We start from the raw sequence: 20,654 nt of genomic DNA, 5'->3' as shown, positions 1-20,654 counted from the left end.
TGCATCAGCTCTTCTGCAAAATGCTCGCTGACTCTGCCGCAGCTGAGCTGTCAGCACCCTATGCCCGCGTTCGCCATCAAAGTGATGCACAGAGACTCATGGATGCAGCGTTTCTTCAAACAAGTGATTTATTGCCATCTTTGTCCACGGCCAATCTCCCGGAGGGAATGGACTCTCTCGAAGAGGGAGGGCAGTCACCGTCCAGGTGGTAACGGGAGTCTCTGTCACAAGCCTTCTTGCAACAGCCTCTTCAGCTGCATCGGCTCAGACTCCCCAGAGTGTGCTTTTGCTCTGGAGGAAAGGTGTGTTCAGCAGTTCCCGCTGCCAACTGAGCAGTGTCTTCTCCATATGCTGCGTGCTCGGTTCTGCGGCACCAGCCTCCCGGGGAGCGTCTAGGATGGGTAGACTCTCCACCCGGCCCCCAGTGAGCACACCGAGGCACATCAGCAGTGCCTCTTGCTTGGTCCTTGCACAGCCGGAGCTGCCAGCAAGAATGTCTGAGCCCCTGTGAAATGCCATCCCGGCCGCAGCCAGTGCGAGGGGAAAGCAGGGCGAAACTCGTCTTTGTCGCCACCATCGTCATCACCGTCTGCTGCGCTGGGGACACCATTGAGAGGAGAACGCTGCTGCTCTTGGCAGAGGGCTGCTGCGCACGGGGTTTTCCCTTTCCTTCCTGTGTCCAGCCTTCTCCCCTCTTTTTCCCTGGGGTACGAGGTGGTTGTGTGCCATCAGCTGTGAGCCACGCAAACATAGCTCTGTGCATGAAGACCTCTTTCATTGTCCATAGAACAGCAGCCTCGTGAGCCTATCTTGCAGCTCATCGAACTCACGCAGTGCCTCAGCGTGGGCAGCAGGATCCTGTGCCAGGTGCTGGAAGAGGTTGAGTGGCTCGGCCGTTTGGAAGGCTGGGGCAAGGTGATCTCCTCGGGCACGGTCTCATTGCCAAAGAAGAAGTGATCAAGGCGTCTCTCCTCCAGGCAGCAGCGCAGGTACCGCATGATATCCTGCAGCCGTGGCAGGAAATCCCTCCTGCGCCAGCCTGACAGGGGTATGGAGGTCAGGAGGTGCATCACAACTGTCTTCAATATATAGGTGGAAAAGCCTGTGCCCACCAGGATGCGGGCGCAGATATGCAGGCATTTGAGGTGGCAGCTGTCATGTGGGGCTTGCCTGGCGATATGCCTGAAGAACTTCACCTCTGCCACAGCGTAGCTCTCTGGCCATGTCGTGCTTGGGGTGAAGATGGCCTCCGTAGTCTGGCTGCTCAGGAAGATGTCCGAGTCACCTTGCTGCACCCCAAACATCATCTCAATGGTGAGGCTCTCCGTGTGGCCTTTTGTCACCTGGAATTTGCAGGAGCGGCTGGAGGGCAGCACTTTTAAACAGCATTGGCACGACAGAGGCAAAATCACCCATGCTGCTTTCACCAATTGATGGAACTAGCGGGCAGTTTTTGCCCATCTAGGTAGGATTCAGTGCAGAGGGTGCGTAGGAGGCTGGGGTCCTGATTCCTCCTCAGCTCCTCCTCGGGGTGGTGGAGAAAGCACAGCATCTGTCCTGCCAGTCACTCCCTCATGCAGATGCATACCAGCTCTACACCCATGGAGAAGGTCCTTGCCAGCATCTCCCCTGCAGTGCCCAGCTCCAGGTGGAAGGCATGCCCACGGGGGGGCTTGAGGGGCACAAGCAGGCGGTAGACAATGTCTTTCTCACGGGGACTCCAGCATTCAAAGGCGCTGCCCACCCCAATGGCTGATTGCAGCACTGGGAAGAAACTCTTTGACAAGAGCTGTTGAAGGCAAGGATGAAGTTGCCCATGAGCTCCTCTGCCAGCTGCCTCTCTTTGGCCATGTTCTGAACTGGCCACTGTATGTGCTCCTCCAAAAACCTTCCCACGTCATTTGCATCATCACTGTCATTATCTTCTTCCTCCTCCGCCTCCACCGGCTCCCTGTCGCTGCTGGAGCTTTCCTCGTCGCTGCTGATGTCTGGCTCATGTCTCTTTTTCCTGAGCCACCAGCAGAACCCAAAGAGCAGGACCAGGACTCCAGCAACGGCCCAGAATTGCCACTGCTGCAAGGCAGCAAAGAGCAGGGCTTCCCAGGCAAAGCCGCTCTGCTCCTGGCTACTCAGCTCCTGGCTCCTCAGCTCCTGGCTCCTTTGCTCCAGTTCCTGCAGCAGCCGAGTCATCTCCTGGCTCAGCTGCTCCGCACGCTGCTGCATGCGCTTGCGTGTGGCCTCATCCAGCTCATCACCGACCATCTGCGGGTACTGGAGGAGGCTTTGCACAATGAGTGCGAAGAATTCTGTGACAGCCATGGCCTGCAGGAGGAGGGAGAGAAGGGGTTCAGTGGGGCTGGGAGGGAGAGAGCTGGGGGCGCGGGGGGCGGCGGGGACAGGGACGGGAGTCGCAGGGATCTAGGGGAAGGTAGGAGAGGGGGCAAGGCATCTGGGAGGCAGCAAGGCCTGCTCTCAGCCCCGGCGGTGGCGGCGGCACAGCGCCCTGCTGCAGGAGCTCCCACGAGCGTGGTGAGAACCCACCCCCCTGGGGCTCCGCGTTCCTGCCCACGCCCTCCTCCAGCTCAGCCTCCCCCCGCGTGCGCACTCACCGCTGGCCCAGGCCGGACTGGGGCAGCGCTGCCTGCTGGCGCCCCTTATAACCACCCCCATTGTGACTCGTGCCCTGTGCTGTCACAGGCGCCAGAGCGCATCACAGGCACGCCCGCCAGCCAGCCCCAGCCTTTGGCCCTACCCCGGCTCAGCAACTCACAGCTGCCCCAGGCAGCCATAGCCCTGACACCCACAAAGTACAGACCCACCCGGCAGGACGTGGCTCCCAGGGGCTCCCTTTACAAAGCAGACAGAAGCCTCCCAAGCCCTTACCAAACATAAAATCTGGTGACGTAACCCATGGATGCTTTGTTCCTTGAGATGCCATCCTGTGAGATGGGATCGGCTCCCTCGGTGCTGACCTCTGTGCTTGTGGACATGGGTGTGCTCTTGGTGCCTTCGTGACACCGATGGGGGGTGGTGGTGTATATCCTGGTGGTGGGGTGGGACCTGCCCATGGCAGGACCTCTGCTCCTGCTGTGCCACTGCGAGAGGACATTGCTTCCAAAGAGACATTTCCCAGGGTGATGAGGGGGTGCGGGTGGAGATTTCCCAGGGGGAAACTCGCTCTGCCGATAGAGCAGCGTCTTCTCCATGTCCAGCATGTTCAGCTCTGCGGTACCAAGTCCCTGGGGAGTGTCTGGGACAGGCAGATTCTCTACCCGGAACCCAGTGAACAAGCCTCTTGCTTGGTCCCTGCCCAGACGGAGCTGCCAGGGAGTTTCCCGGCCCTTGTGAAATCAGCACCATGGCCGTGACAGTGCGAGGGGAAAGCAGGCGAAAATCATCTTCGTAGCCACTGTGGTCTTCACCGGCTGCTGCGCTGGGGAGACCATTGAGAGGAGGATGGTGCCGCTCTCGGCAGAGGGCTGCTGTGCAGGGATTTCCCTTTCCTTTCTGTGTCCCACATTCTCCCCTCTTTTTCCCTGGGGTATGGGGTCAGGTGAATGCCATCAGCTCCCAACAAACCTGGCTTCTCAAAGGTAGAGCCATGACCAGAGAAGCCAAAACCTTGAGTACCAGCTACGCAGCCAGGCATTCAGTGCTCAGTTTGTCTGCTCCTTCCCGAACCCCTTCCTCCTCCTGGCGGGATAGAGGAGAACACCGCCTGTGCTCCTGATCCTTTTAGCATTGCTCCGAGGGACACGCGGCCTCTTTTGCTGCTTCTAAGTTGCCTCGTCACAGTATTGTTTGACCCTACTTTGCGTAGCAGGACTGGATGATATCCTGTACCATTCAGCAGGCTTGGCAGCCTCTCAGTGGCGTCAGGAATGTGAGCTGCTGGTGGGCAGCAAACTTCTCTAGACAAATTGTCTGGATGGCAAACAGGTGCTTCAGTGCCCCTCAGTAAGGAATCTCCAGTTGCTAATAGCTTACGCGCTTTCCTGGTGGCACTGGTTCTAATGCGGGCGGGTGGGTGGCTCACCTTTGCCTGCTTGACTTTTCCGGGATCCTGTCCCTTACTCACGTGCTCTGAATTCTCCAATCCCAGACTATCATGCCTGCTTCCTAGCCCCTGGAACACCTCTGTGAAACCCTCCCCGTATCTGGCATCATTGATAAGTAACTGTAGCAAGACCAACTCAGGGTCGTTTAGATCAAGAAGGAAGCAGGGGGATGGTGACGCCGCAGATTTATAGCTGCTTTGCAAAATAGTACTACGCGTGTGTTAAGTAGCGATTGGTCAAATCCTGTTGTACCTGATCGCCCAGGAAAGGTATAAGAACCTCGTGTAAAACCTCGTTCGGGGTGCCCCAATTTGAATGGGACACCTCATGCGCACGAATAAAGAATTGGTGCTGCACGGGGTTTTCCCTTTCCTTCCTGTGTCCCGCCTACTCCCCTCTTTTCCCTGGGGTATGAGGTGGTCGTGTGCCATCAGCTGTGAGCCGCGCAAACACAGCTCTGTGCATGAAGACCTCTTTCATTGTCCATAGAACAGCAGCCTCGTGAGCCTATCTTGCAGCTCATCGAACTCACGCAGTGCCTCAGCGTGGGCAGCAGGATCCTGTGCCAGGTGCTGGAAGAGGTTGAGTGGCTCGGCCATTTGGAAGGCTGGGGCAAGGTGATCTCCTCGGGCACGGTCTCATTGCCAAAGAAGAATGATCAAGGCGTTTCTCCTCCAGGCAGCCGCACAGGTACCGCATGATATCCTGCAGCCGCGGCAGGAAATCCCTCCTGCGCCAGCCTGACAGGGGTATGGAGGTCAGGAGGTGCATCACAACTGTCTTCAAAGTATAGGTGGAAAAGCCTGTGCCCACCAGGATGCGGGCGCAGATCTGCAGGCATTTGAGGTGGCAGCTGTCATGCGGGGCGTGCCTGGTGATACGCCTGAAGAACTACTGCCACAGCGTAGCTCTCTGGCCGCATTGTTCTTGGGGTGAAGATGGCCTCCGTAGTCTGGCTTCTCCAGAAGATGTCCAAGTCGCATTTCTGCACCCCAATCTTCACCTCAATGAAGAGGCTATACTTGCTTCCTTTTGTCACCTGGAGTTTGGAGGAGTGGCTGGACGGCAGCACTGTTATATGGCATTTGGACAACAGAGTCAAAACCACCCATGCTGCTTCAGATGCATGAGCAGGCAATAGTTGATGTCTGACCTGGCCACTGTATGTGGTCGTTCCCTGAGGCTCATGTTAAAGCTGTGATTAGAAATGTTCCCAGTCTGGTATGGCCCTCAGTTTATTATCTGTTATTGTTTTTTTATGTAGGCAGCGATGAAGTTGCAATAAGAAGACCAAGGGTGATCAAAAGAGACTTCAGAGCCTTGGGACGAATGGTTAAGGGATCAGGAGCACAAGCAGGGTTTTACTTTGTGCTTAAGTAGTGTTTTCCTCTGTGCCTTCAGTTGCAGGGAATGAAGAGGGAAGAAACAAGAAGACCCAGCTGATCAATACCTGGCTCTGTGACTGGTGTCACCAGCAGAATTTTGGGGTTTTTGATCACAGGTCAGTCTCCATGACACTTGGCCAGCTAGCGACAGATGGGGTTCACCTTTCTCAAAGCGGGAAATGGTTGAGAGCCTCTCTGTAAAGATTCAGAGAAAAGCTAATAAAGCAGATGTTCTTGCAGGACTCTACTGTAGATCACCCAGCCAGGATGACAGCACCGATGTATTACTCTCTAAGGAATCAGGGGAAATTTCTAGATCAGTCACCCTAGATTGTCCTTATGGGCGACTTCAATGTCCCAGCTGCGAACTGGGACTGTCATAGAGCAGACACGAACAGGCCCAGGAAATTCCTGAAGGCCACGTTGATGATAACGTTTTGATATGGGTACTAAGGGAGCCGACTAGGAAAGACGCCCTCCTAGATTTGTTGTTTGTGAACAGAGAGGGACTCGTGGGCAAAGTGGTGATTGGTGGCATTCTTGGTCACAGTGACCACGAAATAGCTGAGTTTCCAGTTGTTGGCAACAGGAGGAAAACTGCCAGCAAAACTTCGAGCCTGGCTGTGGGGACAGCAGACTTCAGGCTGCTCAAGGAACTAGTTAGTAAGGTCCCCTGGGCCTCTTCATTAGAGGGTATTGGGGTCCATTAGTGCTGGTCACTTTTTAAGAGCCATCTCTTAAGAGTGCCGGACCAGGCAATTACAAAGTGTTGGAAGTCAAGCAAGCAGTGCAGAAGGCTGTTTTTGCTGAGCAGGGATCTTCTTCTAGAACATAGGTGCAGAAGGAAAAGTGTATAGCCACTGGAAGGAAGGGCAGGCAACACGGGAGGACTACAGAGATGCTGTTCGCCACTGTAGGGAGAAATTCATGCGGCCAAAGCTTGATTAGAGTTCAGGCTGTCTAGCACTGTGAAGGACAACAAAAATGGCTTTTTTAAATATGTTAACAGCAAAAGGAGGATCAGAGATAACATTGGTCCCTTACTTGATGAGGTTGGTCACGTCACAAATAGGGATGTAGACAAAGCAGAGAAGTTTAACGCCTTCTTGGCTTCTGTCTTTAACACCAATGATGGGCCCTGGGACCCCCGGAGCCTTGTGTTGGAAGATCGTGACTGGGGGGATGATGAGCTCCCAGCTGACTCTGAACTTGTTTGAGACTTGCTGCTCCAGCTGAATGCGAAAAAATCTATGCAGCCTGACGGGATTCATACCAGGGTACTGAAAGAGCTGGCCAATGTTATCGCAGGACCTTTCTCGATTATTTTTCAGCAGTCTGGGGAGTCTGGAGAGGTTGCAGTTGACTGGAAGCTGGTAAATGTTGTCCCAATTTTCAAGAATGGAAAGAAGGAAGACCCTGGTAATTACAGGCCTGTCAGTCTCACTTCAGTGCCTGGTAAAATTACGGAGAAGGTTATTCTGGGAGTTACTGAAAAACACTTGAGAAGACAATGCAGTCATTGGTCATAGCCAACATGGGTTCACGAGGGGAAAGTTCTGCTTAACTGACTTAATTTCCTTTTATGACAAGGTCACCCATTTAATTGACCAAGGGAAGCCAGTAAATGTGGGGTTTTTTGGATTTTAGCAAAGCTTTTGGTACTGTCTCTCCCAGTATCCTTCCGGACAAAATGTCCAGCACACAGCTAGACAAGTCCATAATATGTTGGGTGAGCAACTGGCTGATGGGTTGGGCTCAAAGAGTTATGGTAAATGGGGTTACATGAGGCTGGTGACCAGTCACCAGTGGGGTCCCACAGGGCTTGATTTTAGGGCCAGCGCTCTTTAATGTTTTTATAAATGATCTGGGTGCAGCAATCGAATGTACATTAATTAAGTTTGCTGATGATACTGAACTAGGAGGAGCTGTGGACTCCCTCAAGGGTAGAGAGGCCTTACAGAGAGATCTGGATAGACTAGAGAGCTGGGCAATCACCAGCCGTATGAAATGTAACAAGAGCAAGTGCGCGATTCTCCACCTGGAATGGGGTAATCAAATCGGGGGATGAGAGGCTGGAGAGCAGCGCTGCAGAATGAGATCTGGGGGTTTGGGTTGAATGCAAATTTAATAGGAGTCAACAGCGTGCCCTGGCAGCCCAAAGGGCCAACTGGGTCCTGGGCTGCATCGAGCACAGCATAGCTAGCTGGTTGAGGGAGGAGATTGTCCCACTCGACACTGCACTGGTGCAGCCCCACCTCGAGTACTGTGTGCAGTTTTGGGCGCCTCAATGTAAGAAGGACATCAGACTATTAGAGTGTGTCTAGGTGTCTAGAGGAGGGCGACCAAGATGGTGAAAGGCCTCGAGGGTAAGGCTTAGGAGGAGCAGCTGAGGTCGCTTGGCTTGATCAGCTTGGAGAAGAGAAGGCTGAGGGGTGACCTCATCGCAGTCTACAACTTCCCCAAGGCGGGCAGCAGAGAGGCAGGTGCTGATCTCCTCTCTCTGGTGACCAGCGACAGGACACGAGGAAATAGAATAATGCTGTGTCAGGGGAAATTCAGACTGGGCCTTAGGAAAAGGTTCTTCCCTAAGAGGGTGGTTGGTCACTGGAACAGGCTCCCCAGGGAAGCGGTCATGGCACTAAGCCTGTCAGAGTTCAAGGAGCCTCTGGATGATGCTCTTAGTCATATGATATAGTTTTAGATAGTCCTGCAAGGAGCAGGGACTCAGACTCAATGATGCTTATGGGTCCCATCCAACTTGAGATATTCTATGATTCTATGATAACAAACTGAGGGACATAAAAGACTAGGAAATTTCATGGTAACCTGAGCCGCAGGGAGGCAGGCGGCTTCCTAAAAAGGTAGGTCTGCTCAGCAGACCAGAGGAGTAGTGAATGAATTCTTTATTTTGCTTGGCCTGGGCATGTAGCTCTTGCTTTACGTACTAAACTGTCCTCTCTCAACCCACACGTTTTCCCACTTTTATGCTTCAGAGTCTCTCCTCCATCCCACTGGGGGAAAGGGACTGAGTAGCTGTGTGATGCCAAGCTGCCTACTGGCATTAACCCACAACACCTGGGAAGCCAAAGCCCAGGGAATCATTGAAACCAGAGCCCACTGCATCAGCTCTTCTGCAAAATGCTCGCTGACTCTGCCGCAGCTGAGCTGTCAGCACCCTATGCCCGCGTTCGCCATCAAAGTGATGCACAGAGACTCATGGATGCAGCGTTTCTTCAAACAAGTGATTTATTGCCATCTTTGTCCACGGCCAGTCTCCCGGAGGGAACGGACTCTCTCGAAGAGGGAGGGCAGTCACCGTCCAGGTGGTAACGGAGTCTCTGTTGCAAGGCTCCTTGCAATGGCCCCTTCAGCTGCATCGGGTCCCACTCCCCAGAGTGTGCTTCTGCTGTGGAGGAAAGATGCGGCAGCAATTCCCACTGCCGCATGAGCAGCGTGTTCTCTGTGTCCAGCCTGCTCAGTTCTGCAGCACGAGCTCCCCGGGGAGTGTCCTCAGGCCTGGCCCTGTGCTTGGAGAACTGCTCGTCTGGCACAGCACAGCTCTCTGGCCACGTCCTGCTGCTGGTAACACTGGCCTCTACCTACTCGATGCTCAGGAAGGTGTCTGAGCCATCTTGCTGCACCCCAAACATCACCTCAATCAGGAGGGTAATATCGTCCGTGTTTGTCAGCCGGAGCTTGCCTGAGCGCCTGGAAGGTAGCACTGTTAGACGGCAGTGTTGCGACAGAGGCAAAGCCACCCAGGCTGCTTTTACCAATATCTGGAACCAGAGGGTGGTTTTCTCCATGTCTAGGTAGGGGCCGGTGCAGAGGGTGTCTAGGAGGCTGGCGCCCTGATTCCTCCTCAGCTCCTCCTCGGGGTGGTGGAGGAAGCACAGCATGTCCTCCACCAGCTGCTCCCTCGTGCAGGTGCACTCGAGCTCCACGCGGAGACTGGCATGCCTCGCTGGCATCTCCTCCATGGTGCCCAGTTCCAGGTGGAAGGTGTGCCCACGGGGGGGCTTCAGGGGCACAAGCAGGCAGAAGACAGCATCATGCTTATGAGGACTCCAACTTTCTAAGGCACTGCCCACCCCAATGGCTGGCTTCAGTTGCGGCATGAAAGTATTCCTGGAAAGCTTTCGGCAGATGCGGAGAAGTTCATCCACCAGCTCCTCCACCATCACGAACGATTCTGGCAGGTCCAGGAGGCGACTGGACAAAACTCTGCCCACATGCAGTGCAACACTGGGTTTTACTGCCTGCTCCTTATTATGTGCCTTCTTTCTGGAGCTGCCCTCCTTGCGGCTGCTGGCTGGCTGACGGCTCCCTTTCCTGAGCCACCAGCAGAGCCCAAAGAGCAGGACCAGGACTCCAGCAACGGCCCAGAATTGCCACTGCTGCAAGGCAGCAAAGAGCAGGGCTCCCCAGGCAAAGGCGCTCTGCTCCTGGCTCCTCTGCTCCAGCTCCTGCAGCAGCCGAGTCATCTCCTGGCTCAGCTGCTCCGCACACTGCTGCATGCACTCGCGCGTGGCCTCATCCAGCTCATCCCTGACCATCTGCGGGTACTGGATGATGCTTTGCACAATGAGTGCGAGGAATATTGCGACAGCCATGGCCTGCAGGAGGAGGGAGAGAAGGGGTTCAGTGGGGCTGGGAGGGAGGGAGCTGCTGGTGGTGGGGGGGCAGGGATGAGAGCCGCAGGGATCTGGGGACATGTAGGAGAGGGGGCGAGGCATCGTGGGAGGCAGGAAGGCCTGCTGTCAGCCCCGGCGGCGGCAGCAGCACAGTGCCCTGCCCAAGGCGCTCCCACGAGTGTCTGGGCCCTCGAGGCAGGGTGAGAACCCACCCCCCTGGGGCTCCGCGTTCCTGCCCACGCCCTCCTCCAGCTCAGCCTCCCCCCGCGTGCGCACTCACCGCTGGCCCAGGCCGGACTGGGGCAGCGCTGCCTGCTGGCGCCCCTTATAACCACCCCCATTGTGACTCGTGCCCTGTGCTGTCACAGGCGCCAGAGCGCATCACAGGCACGCCCGCCAGCCAGCCCCAGCCTTTGGCCCTACCCCGGCTCAGCGACTCACAGCTGCCCCAGGCAGCCGAAGCCCCTACACCCACAAAGCACAGACCCACCCAGCAGGACGTGGCTCCCAGGGGTCCCTTTACAAAGCAGACAGAAGCCTCCCAAGCCCTTACCAAACATAAAATCGGGTGACGTGACTGGTGGATGCTTTGTTCCTTGAGATGCCATCCTGTGAGATGGGATCGGCTCCCTTGGTGCTGACCTCTGTGCTTGTGGACATGGGTGTGCTCTTGGGGCCTTCGTGACACCGATGGTGGGTGGTGGTGTATATCCTGGTGGTGGGGTGGGACCTGCCCATGGCAGGACCTCTGCTCCTGCTGTGCCACTGCGAGAGGACATTGCTTCCAAAGAGACATTTCCCAGGGTGATGAGGGGGTGCGGGTGGAGATTTCCCAGGGGGAAACTCGCTCTGCCGATAGAGCAGCGTCTTCTCCATGTCCAGCATGTTCAGCTCTGCGGTACCAAGTCCCTGGGGAGTGTCTGGGACAGGCAGATTCTCTACCCGGAACCCAGTGAACAAGCCTCTTGCTTGGTCCCTGCCCAGACGGAGCTGCCAGGGAGTTTCCCGGCCCTTGTGAAATCAGCACCATGGCCGTGACAGTGCGAGGGGAAAGCAGGCGAAAATCATCTTCGTAGCCACTGTGGTCTTCACCGGCTGCTGCGCTGGGGAGACCATTGAGAGGAGGATGGTGCCGCTCTCGGCAGAGGGCTGCTGTGCAGGGATTTCCCTTTCCTTTCTGTGTCCCACGTTCTCCCCTCTTTTTCCCTGGGGTATGGGGTCAGGTGAATGCCATCAGCTCCCAACAAACCTGGCTTCTCAAAGGTAGAGCCATGACCAGAGAAGCCAAAACCTTGAGTACCAGCTACGCAGCCAGGCATTCAGTGCTCAGTCTGTCTGCTCCTTCCCGAACCCCTTCCTCCTCCTGGCGGGATAGAGGAGAACACCGCCTGTGCTCCTGATCCTTTTAGCATTGCTCCGAGGGACACGCGGCCTCTTTTGCTGCTTCTAAGTTGCCTCGTCACAGTATTGTTTGACCCTACTTTGCGTAGCAGGACTGGATGATATCCTGTACCATTCAGCAGGCTTGGCAGCCTCTCAGTGGCGTCAGGAATGTGAGCTGCTGGTGGGCAGCAAACTTCTCTAGACAAATTGTCTGGATGGCAAACAGGTGCTTCAGTGCCCCTCAGTAAGGAATCTCCAGTTGCTAATAGCTTACGCGCTTTCCTGGTGGCACTGGTTCTAATGCGGGCGGGTGGGTGGCTCACCTTTGCCTGCTTGACTTTTCCGGGATCCTGTCCCTTACTCACGTGCTCTGAATTCTCCAATCCCAGACTATCATGCCTGCTTCCTAGCCCCTGGAACACCTCTGTGAAACCCTCCCCGTATCTGGCATCATTGATAAGTAACTGTAGCAAGACCAACTCAGGGTCGTTTAGATCAAGAAGGAAGCAGGGGGATGGTGACGCCGCAGATTTATAGCTGCTTTGCAAAATAGTACTACGCGTGTGTTAAGTAGCGATTGGTCAAATCCTGTTGTACCTGATCGCCCAGGAAAGGTATAAGAACCTCGTGTAAAACCTCGTTCGGGGTGCCCCAATTTGAATGGGACACCTCATGCGCACGAATAAAGAACTGGTGCTGCACGGGGTTTTCCCTTTCCTTCCTGTGTCCCGCCTACTCCCCTCTTTTCCCTGGGGTACGAGGTGGTCGTGTGCCATCAGCTGTGAGCCGCGCAAACACAGCTCTGTGCATGAAGACCTCTTTCATTGTCCATAGAACAGCAGCCTCGTGAGCCTATCTTGCAGCTCATCGAACTCACGCAGTGCCTCAGCGTGGGCAGCAGGATCCTGTGCCAGGTGCTGGAAGAGGTTGAGTGGCTCGGCCGTTTGGAAGGCTGGGGCAAGGTGATCTCCTCGGGCACGGTCTCATTGCCAAAGAAGAATGATCAAGGCGTTTCTCCTCCAGGCAGCCGCACAGGTACCGCATGATATCCTGCAGCCGCGGCAGGAAATCCCTCCTGCGCCAGCCTGACAGGGGTATGGAGGTCAGGAGGTGCATCACAACTGTCTTCAAAGTATAGGTGGAAAAGCCTGTGCCCACCAGGATGCGGGCGCAGATCTGCAGGCATTTGAGGTGGCAGCTGTCATGCGGGGCGTGCCTGGCGATATGCCTGAAGAACTACTGCCACAGCGTAGCTCTCTGGCCGCATTGTTCTTGGGGTGAAGATGGCCTCCGTAGTCTGGCTTCTCCAGAAGATGTCCAAGTCGCATTTCTGCACCCCAATCTTCACCTCAATGAAGAGGCTATACTTGCTTCCTTTTGTCACCTGGAGTTTGGAGGAGTGGCTGGACGGCAGCACTGTTATATGGCATTTGGACAACAGAGTCAAAACCACCCATGCTGCTTCAGATGCATGAGCAGGCAATAGTTGATGTCTGACCTGGCCACTGTATGTGGTCGTTCCCTGAGGCTCATGTTAAAGCTGTGATTAGAAATGTTCCCAGTCTGGTATGGCCCTCAGTTTATTATCTGTTATTGTTTTTTTATGTAGGCAGCGATGAAGTTGCAATAAGAAGACCAAGGGTGATCAAAAGAGACTTCAGAGCCTTGGGACGAATGGTTAAGGGATCAGGAGCACAAGCAGGGTTTTACTTTGTGCTTAAGTAGTGTTTTCCTCTGTGCCTTCAGTTGCAGGGAATGAAGAGGGAAGAAACAAGAAGACCCAGCTGATCAATACCTGGCTCTGTGACTGGTGTCACCAGCAGAATTTTGGGGTTTTTGATCACCGGTCAGTCTCCATGACACTTGGCCAGCTAGCGACAGATGGGGTTCACCTTTCTCAAAGCGGGAAATGGTTGAGAGCCTCTCTGTAAAGATTCAGAGAAAAGCTAATAAAGCAGATGTTCTTGCAGGACTCTACTGTAGATCACCCAGCCAGGATGACAGCACCGATGTATTACTCTCTAAGGAATCAGGGGAAATTTCTAGATCAGTCACCCTAGATTGTCCTTATGGGCGACTTCAATGTCCCAGCTGCGAACTGGGACTGTCATAGAGCAGACACGAACAGGCCCAGGAAATTCCTGAAGGCCACGTTGATGATAACGTTTTGATATGGGTACTAAGGGAGCCGACTAGGAAAGACGCCCTCCTAGATTTGTTGTTTGTGAACAGAGAGGGACTCGTGGGCAAAGTGGTGATTGGTGGCATTCTTGGTCACAGTGACCACGAAATAGCTGAGTTTCCAGTTGTTGGCAACAGGAGGAAAACTGCCAGCAAAACTTCGAGCCTGGCTGTGGGGACAGCAGACTTCAGGCTGCTCAAGGAACTAGTTAGTAAGGTCCCCTGGGCCTCTTCATTAGAGGGTATTGGGGTCCATTAGTGCTGGTCACTTTTTAAGAGCCATCTCTTAAGAGTGCCGGACCAGGCAATTACAAAGTGTTGGAAGTCAAGCAAGCAGTGCAGAAGGCTGTTTTTGCTGAGCAGGGATCTTCTTCTAGAACATAGGTGCAGAAGGAAAAGTGTATAGCCACTGGAAGGAAGGGCAGGCAACACGGGAGGACTACAGAGATGCTGTTCGCCACTGTAGGGAGAAATTCATGCGGCCAAAGCTTGATTAGAGTTCAGGCTGTCTAGCACTGTGAAGGACAACAAAAATGGCTTTTTTAAATATGTTAACAGCAAAAGGAGGATCAGAGATAACATTGGTCCCTTACTTGATGAGGTTGGTCACGTCACAAATAGGGATGTAGACAAAGCAGAGAAGTTTAACGCCTTCTTGGCTTCTGTCTTTAACACCAATGATGGGCCCTGGGACCCCCGGAGCCTTGTGTTGGAAGATCGTGACTGGGGGGATGATGAGCTCCCAGCTGACTCTGAACTTGTTTGAGACTTGCTGCTCCAGCTGAATGCGAAAAAATCTATGCAGCCTGACGGGATTCATACCAGGGTACTGAAAGAGCTGGCCAATGTTATCGCAGGACCTTTCTCGATTATTTTTCAGCAGTCTGGGGAGTCTGGAGAGGTTGCAGTTGACTGGAAGCTGGTAAATGTTGTCCCAATTTTCAAGAATGGAAAGAAGGAAGACCCTGGTAATTACAGGCCTGTCAGTCTCACTTCAGTGCCTGGTAAAATTACGGAGAAGGTTATTCTGGGAGTTACTGAAAAACACTTGAGAGACAATGCAGTCATTGGTCATAGCCAACATGGGTTCACGAGGGGAAAGTTCTGCTTAACTGACTTAATTTCCTTTTATGACAAGGTCACCCATTTAATTGACCAAGGGAAGCCAGTAAATGTGGGGTTTTTTGGATTTTAGCAAAGCTTTTGGTACTGTCTCTCCCAGTATCCTTCCGGACAAAATGTCCAGCACACAGCTAGACAAGTCCATAATATGTTGGGTGAGCAACTGGCTGATGGGTTGGGCTCAAAGAGTTATGGTAAATGGGGTTACATGAGGCTGGTGACCAGTCACCAGTGGGGTCCCACAGGGCTTGATTTTAGGGCCAGCGCTCTTTAATGTTTTTATAAATGATCTGGGTGCAGCAATCGAATGTACATTAATTAAGTTTGCTGATGATACTGAACTAGGAGGAGCTGTGGACTCCCTCAAGGGTAGAGAGGCCTTACAGAGAGATCTGGATAGACTAGAGAGCTGGGCAATCACCAGCCGTATGAAATGTAACAAGAGCAAGTGCGCGATTCTCCACCTGGAATGGGGTAATCAAATCGGGGGATGAGAGGCTGGAGAGCAGCGCTGCAGAATGAGATCTGGGGGTTTGGGTTGAATGCAAATTTAATAGGAGTCAACAGCGTGCCCTGGCAGCCCAAAGGGCCAACTGGGTCCTGGGCTGCATCGAGCACAGCAGAGCTAGCTGGTTGAGGGAGGAGATTGTCCCACTCGACACTGCACTGGTGCAGCCCCACCTCGAGTACTGTGTGCAGTTTTGGGCGCCTCAATGTAAGAAGGACATCAGACTATTAGAGTGTGTCTAGGTGTCTAGAGGAGGGCGACCAAGATGGTGAAAGGCCTCGAGGGTAAGGCTTAGGAGGAGCAGCTGAGGTCGCTTGGCTTGATCAGCTTGGAGAAGAGAAGGCTGAGGGGTGACCTCATCGCAGTCTACAACTTCCCCAAGGCGGGCAGCAGAGAGGCAGGTGCTGATCTCCTCTCTCTGGTGACCAGCGACAGGACACGAGGAAATAGAATAATGCTGTGTCAGGGGAAATTCAGACTGGGCCTTAGGAAAAGGTTCTTCCCTAAGAGGGTGGTTGGTCACTGGAACAGGCTCCCCAGGGAAGCGGTCATGGCACTAAGCCTGTCAGAGTTCAAGGAGCCTCTGGATGATGCTCTTAGTCATATGATATAGTTTTAGATAGTCCTGCAAGGAGCAGGGACTCAGACTCAATGATGCTTATGGGTCCCATCCAACTTGAGATATTCTATGATTCTATGATAACAAACTGAGGGACATAAAAGACTAGGAAATTTCATGGTAACCTGAGCCGCAGGGAGGCAGGCGGCTTCCTAAAAAGGTAGGTCTGCTCAGCAGACCAGAGGAGTAGTGAATGAATTCTTTATTTTGCTTGGCCTGGGCATGTAGCTCTTGCTTTACGTACTAAACTGTCCTCTCTCAACCCACACGTTTTCCCACTTTTATGCTTCAGAGTCTCTCCTCCATCCCACTGGGGGAAAGGGACTGAGTAGCTGTGTGATGCCAAGCTGCCTACTGGCATTAACCCACAACACCTGGGAAGCCAAAGCCCAGGGAATCATTGAAACCAGAGCCCACTGCATCAGCTCTTCTGCAAAATGCTCGCTGACTCTGCCGCAGCTGAGCTGTCAGCACCCTATGCCCGCGTTCGCCATCAAAGTGATGCACAGAGACTCATGGATGCAGCGTTTCTTCAAACAAGTGATTTATTGCCATCTTTGTCCACGGCCAGTCTCCCGGAGGGAACGGACTCTCTCGAAGAGGGAGGGCAGTCACCGTCCAGGTGGTAACGGAGTCTCTGTTGCAAGGCTCCTTGCAATGGCCCCTTCAGCTGCATCGGGTCCCACTCCCCAGAGTGTGCTTCTGCTGTGGAGGAAAGATGCGGCAGCAATTCCCACTGCCGCATGAGCAGCGTGTTCTCTGTGTCCAGCCTGCTCAGTTCTGCAGCACGAGCTCTCTGGGGAGTGTCCTCAGGCCTGGCCCTGTGCTTGGAGAACTGCTCGTCTGGCACAGCACAGCTCTCTGGCCACGTCCTGCTGCTGGTAACACTGGCCTCTACCTACTCGATGCTCAGGAAGGTGTCTGAGCCATCTTGCTGCACCCCAAACATCACCTCAATCAGGAGGGTAATATCGTCAGTGTTTGTCAGCCGGAGCTTGCCTGAGCGCCTGGAAGGTAGCACTGTTAGACGGCAGTGTTGCGACAGAGGCAAAGCCACCCAGGCTGCTTTTACCAATATCTGGAACCAGAGGGTGGTTTTCTCCATGTCTAGGTAGGGGCCGGTGCAGAGGGTGTCTAGGAGGCTGGCGCCCTGATTCCTCCTCAGCTCCTCCTCGGGGTGGTGGAGGAAGCACAGCATGTCCTCCACCAGCTGCTCCCTCGTGCAGGTGCACTCGAGCTCCACGCGGAGACTGGCATGCCTCGCTGGCATCTCCTCCATGGTGCCCAGTTCCAGGTGGAAGGTGTGCCCACGGGGGGGCTTCAGGGGCACAAGCAGGCAGAAGACAGCATCATGCTTATGAGGACTCCAACTTTCTAAGGCACTGCCCACCCCAATGGCTGGCTTCAGTTGCGGCATGAAAGTATTCCTGGAAAGCTTTCGGCAGATGCGGAGAAGTTCATCCACCAGCTCCTCCACCATCACGAACGATTCTGGCAGGTCCAGGAGGCGACTGGACAAAACTCTGCCCACATGCAGTGCAACACTGGGTTTTACTGCCTGCTCCTTATTATGTGCCTTCTTTCTGGAGCTGCCCTCCTTGCGGCTGCTGGCTGGCTGACGGCTCCCTTTCCTGAGCCACCAGCAGAGCCCAAAGAGCAGGACCAGGACTCCAGCAATGGCCCAGAATTGCCACTGCTGCAAGGCAGCAAAGAGCAGGGCTCCCCAGGCAAAGGCGCTCTGCTCCTGGCTCCTCTGCTCCAGCTCCTGCAGCAGCCGAGTCATCTCCTGGCTCAGCTGCTCCGCACACTGCTGCATGCACTCGGGCGTGGCCTCATCCAGCTCATCCCTGACCATCTGCGGGTACTGGAGGAGGCTTTGCACAATGAGTGCGAGGAATATTGCGACAGCCATGGCCTGCAGGAGGAGGGAGAGAAGGGGTTCAGTGGGGCTGGGAGGGAGGGAGCTGCTGGTGGTGGGGGGGCAGAGATGAGAGCCGCAGGGATCTGGGGACATGTAGGAGAGGGGGCGAGGCATCGTGGGAGGCAGGAAGGCCTGCTGTCAGCCCCGGCGGCGGCAGCAGCACAGTGCCCTGCCCAAGGCGCTCCCACGAGTGTCTGGGCCCTCGAGGCAGGGTGAGAACCCACCCCCCTGGGGCTCCGCGTTCCTGCCCACGCCCTCCTCCAGCTCAGCCTCCCCCCGCGTGCGCACTCACCGCTGGCCCAGGCCGGACTGGGGCAGCGCTGCCTGCTGGCGCCCCTTATAACCACCCCCATTGTGACTCGTGCCCTGTGCTGTCACAGGCGCCAGAGCGCATCACAGGCACGCCCGCCAGCCAGCCCCAGCCTTTGGCCCTACCCCGGCTCAGCGACTCACAGCTGCCCCAGGCAGCCGAAGCCCCGACACCCACAAAGTGCAGACCCACCCGGCAGGATGTGGCTCCCAGGGGCTCCCTTTACAAAGCAGACAGAAGCCTCCCAAGCCCTTACCAAACATAAAATCGGGTGACGTAACCCGTGGATGCTTGTTCCTTGAGATGCCATCCTGTGAGATGGGATCGGCTCCCTTGGTGCTGACCTCTGTGCTTGTGGACATGGGTGTGCTCTTGGGGCCTTCGTGACACCGATGGTGGGTGGTGGTGTATATCCTGGTGGTGGGGTGGGACCTGCCCATGGCAGGACCTCTGCTCCTGCTGTGCCACTGCGAGAGGACATTGCTTCCAAAGAGACATTTCCCAGGGTGATGAGGGGGTGCGGGTGGAGATTTCCCAGGGGGAAACTCGCTCTGCCGATAGAGCAGCGTCTTCTCCATGTCCAGCATGTTCAGCTCTGCGGTACCAAGTCCCTGGGGAGTGTCTGGGACAGGCAGATTCTCTACCCGGAACCCAGTGAACAAGCCTCTTGCTTGGTCCCTGCCCAGACGGAGCTGCCAGGGAGTTTCCCGGCCCTTGTGAAATCAGCACCATGGCCGTGACAGTGCGAGGGGAAAGCAGGCGAAAATCATCTTCGTAGCCACTGTGGTCTTCACCGGCTGCTGCGCTGGGGAGACCATTGAGAGGAGGATGGTGCCGCTCTCGGCAGAGGGCTGCTGTGCAGGGATTTCCCTTTCCTTTCTGTGTCCCACGTTCTCCCCTCTTTTTCCCTGGGGTATGGGGTCAGGTGAATGCCATCAGCTCCCAACAAACCTGGCTTCTCAAAGGTAGAGCCATGACCAGAGAAGCCAAAACCTTGAGTACCAGCTACGCAGCCAGGCATTCAGTGCTCAGTTTGTCTGCTCCTTCCCGAACCCCTTCCTCCTCCTGGCGGGATAGAGGAGAACACCACCTGTGCTCCTGATCCTTTTAGCATTGCTCCGAGGGACACGCGGCCTCTTTTGCTGCTTCTAAGTTGCCTCGTCACAGTATTGTTTGACCCTACTTTGCGTAGCAGGACTGGATGATATCCTGTACCATTCAGCAGGCTTGGCAGCCTCTCAGTGGCGTCAGGAATGTGAGCTGCTGGTGGGCAGCAAACTTCTCTAGACAAATTGTCTGGATGGCAAACAGGTGCTTCAGTGCCCCTCAGTAAGGAATCTCCAGTTGCTAATAGCTTACGCGCTTTCCTGGTGGCACTGGTTCTAATGCGGGCGGGTGGGTGGCTCACCTTTGCCTGCTTGACTTTTCCGGGATCCTGTCCCTTACTCACGTGCTCTGAATTCTCCAATCCCAGACTATCATGCCTGCTTCCTAGCCCCTGGAACACCTCTGTGAAACCCTCCCCGTATCTGGCATCATTGATAAGTAACTGTAGCAAGACCAACTCAGGGTCGTTTAGATCAAGAAGGAAGCAGGGGGATGGTGACGCCGCAGATTTATAGCTGCTTTGCAAAATAGTACTACGCGTGTGTTAAGTAGCGATTGGTCAAATCCTGTTGTACCTGATCGCCCAGGAAAGGTATAAGAACCTCGTGTAAAACCTCGTTCGGGGTGCCCCAATTTGAATAGGACACCTCATGCGCACGAATAAAGAATTGCTCTTGTAATTCTGTCCTTTGCATCCTGGGTTCTCCCTGGGTCGGCACGGGCCCCTACAAAGTGATACACAGACACCCAGAAACGCAGCGCTTATTCAAACACACCATTTATTGGCAACTTGGCACAGAGTAAAGCTCCCAGAGGGAATGGACTCTCTCAAAGAGGCGGGGGCGGTCGCTGTCCAGGTGGTAGCGGGAGTCTCTGTCACAAGCCTTCTTGCAACAGCCTCTTCAGCTGCATCGGCTCAGACTCCCCAGAGTGTGCTTTTGCTCTGGAGGAAAGGTCTGTTCAGCAGTTCCCACTGCCAACTGAGCAGTGTCTTCTCCATATGCTGCGTGCTCGGTTCTGCGGCACCAGTCTCCCGGGGAGCGTCTAGGATGGGTAGACTCTCCACCCGGCCCCCAGTGAGCACACCGAGGCACATCAGCAGTGCCTCTTGCTTGGTCCTTGCACAGCCGGAGCTGCCAGCAAGAATGTCTGAGCCCCTGTGAAATGCCATCCCGGCCGCAGCCAGTGCGAGGGGAAAGCAGGGCGAAACTCGTCTTTGTCGCCACCATCGTCATCACCGTCTGCTGCGCTGGGGACACCATTGAGAGGAGAACGCTGCTGCTCTTGGCAGAGGGCTGCTGCGCACGGGGTTTTCCCTTTCCTTCCTGTGTCCAGCCTTCTCCCCTCTTTTTCCCTGGGGTACGAGGTGGTCGTGTGCCATCAGCTGTGAGCCGCGCAAACACAGCTCTGTGCATGAAGACCTCTT

At 54.9% G+C, this 20,654-nt stretch overlaps 1 protein-coding gene and 2 pseudogenes across 1 annotated transcript; all 3 read right to left on the bottom strand.

Annotated features, from left to right (window-relative positions):
* Nucleotides 1-774: 774 nt before the first annotated feature.
* On the bottom strand, nucleotides 775-2,319 carry LOC132317284 (inositol 1,4,5-trisphosphate receptor-interacting protein-like 1; annotated as a pseudogene).
* A 2,215-nt stretch (nucleotides 2,320-4,534) lies between these two features.
* Nucleotides 4,535-10,056, bottom strand: LOC132317283 (inositol 1,4,5-trisphosphate receptor-interacting protein-like 1; annotated as a pseudogene).
* Nucleotides 10,057-16,788: 6,732 nt separating this feature from the next.
* On the bottom strand, nucleotides 16,789-17,706 carry LOC132317365 (inositol 1,4,5-trisphosphate receptor-interacting protein-like 1). Its single transcript, XM_059820033.1, has one exon. It carries the CDS (start codon nucleotides 17,704-17,706, stop codon nucleotides 16,789-16,791), a length of 918 nt encoding a protein of 305 aa, XP_059676016.1.
* Between the last annotated feature and the right edge of the window lie 2,948 nt (nucleotides 17,707-20,654).

The sequence above is a fragment of the Gavia stellata genome, chromosome 7, assembly GCF_030936135.1.
Source record: "Gavia stellata isolate bGavSte3 chromosome 7, bGavSte3.hap2, whole genome shotgun sequence".
Taxonomy (NCBI): Eukaryota; Metazoa; Chordata; class Aves; order Gaviiformes; family Gaviidae; genus Gavia; species Gavia stellata.
The sequence above is the reverse complement of the archived record's forward strand: the minus strand, read 5'-3'. Positions and strand labels throughout refer to the sequence as shown.

Excerpts from the sequence above, each read along its gene's own strand:
- LOC132317365 (XM_059820033.1), bottom strand. The coding sequence starts at position 17,706 with ATGCAGCAGTGTGCGGAGCAGCTGAGCCAGGAGATGACTCGGCTGCTG.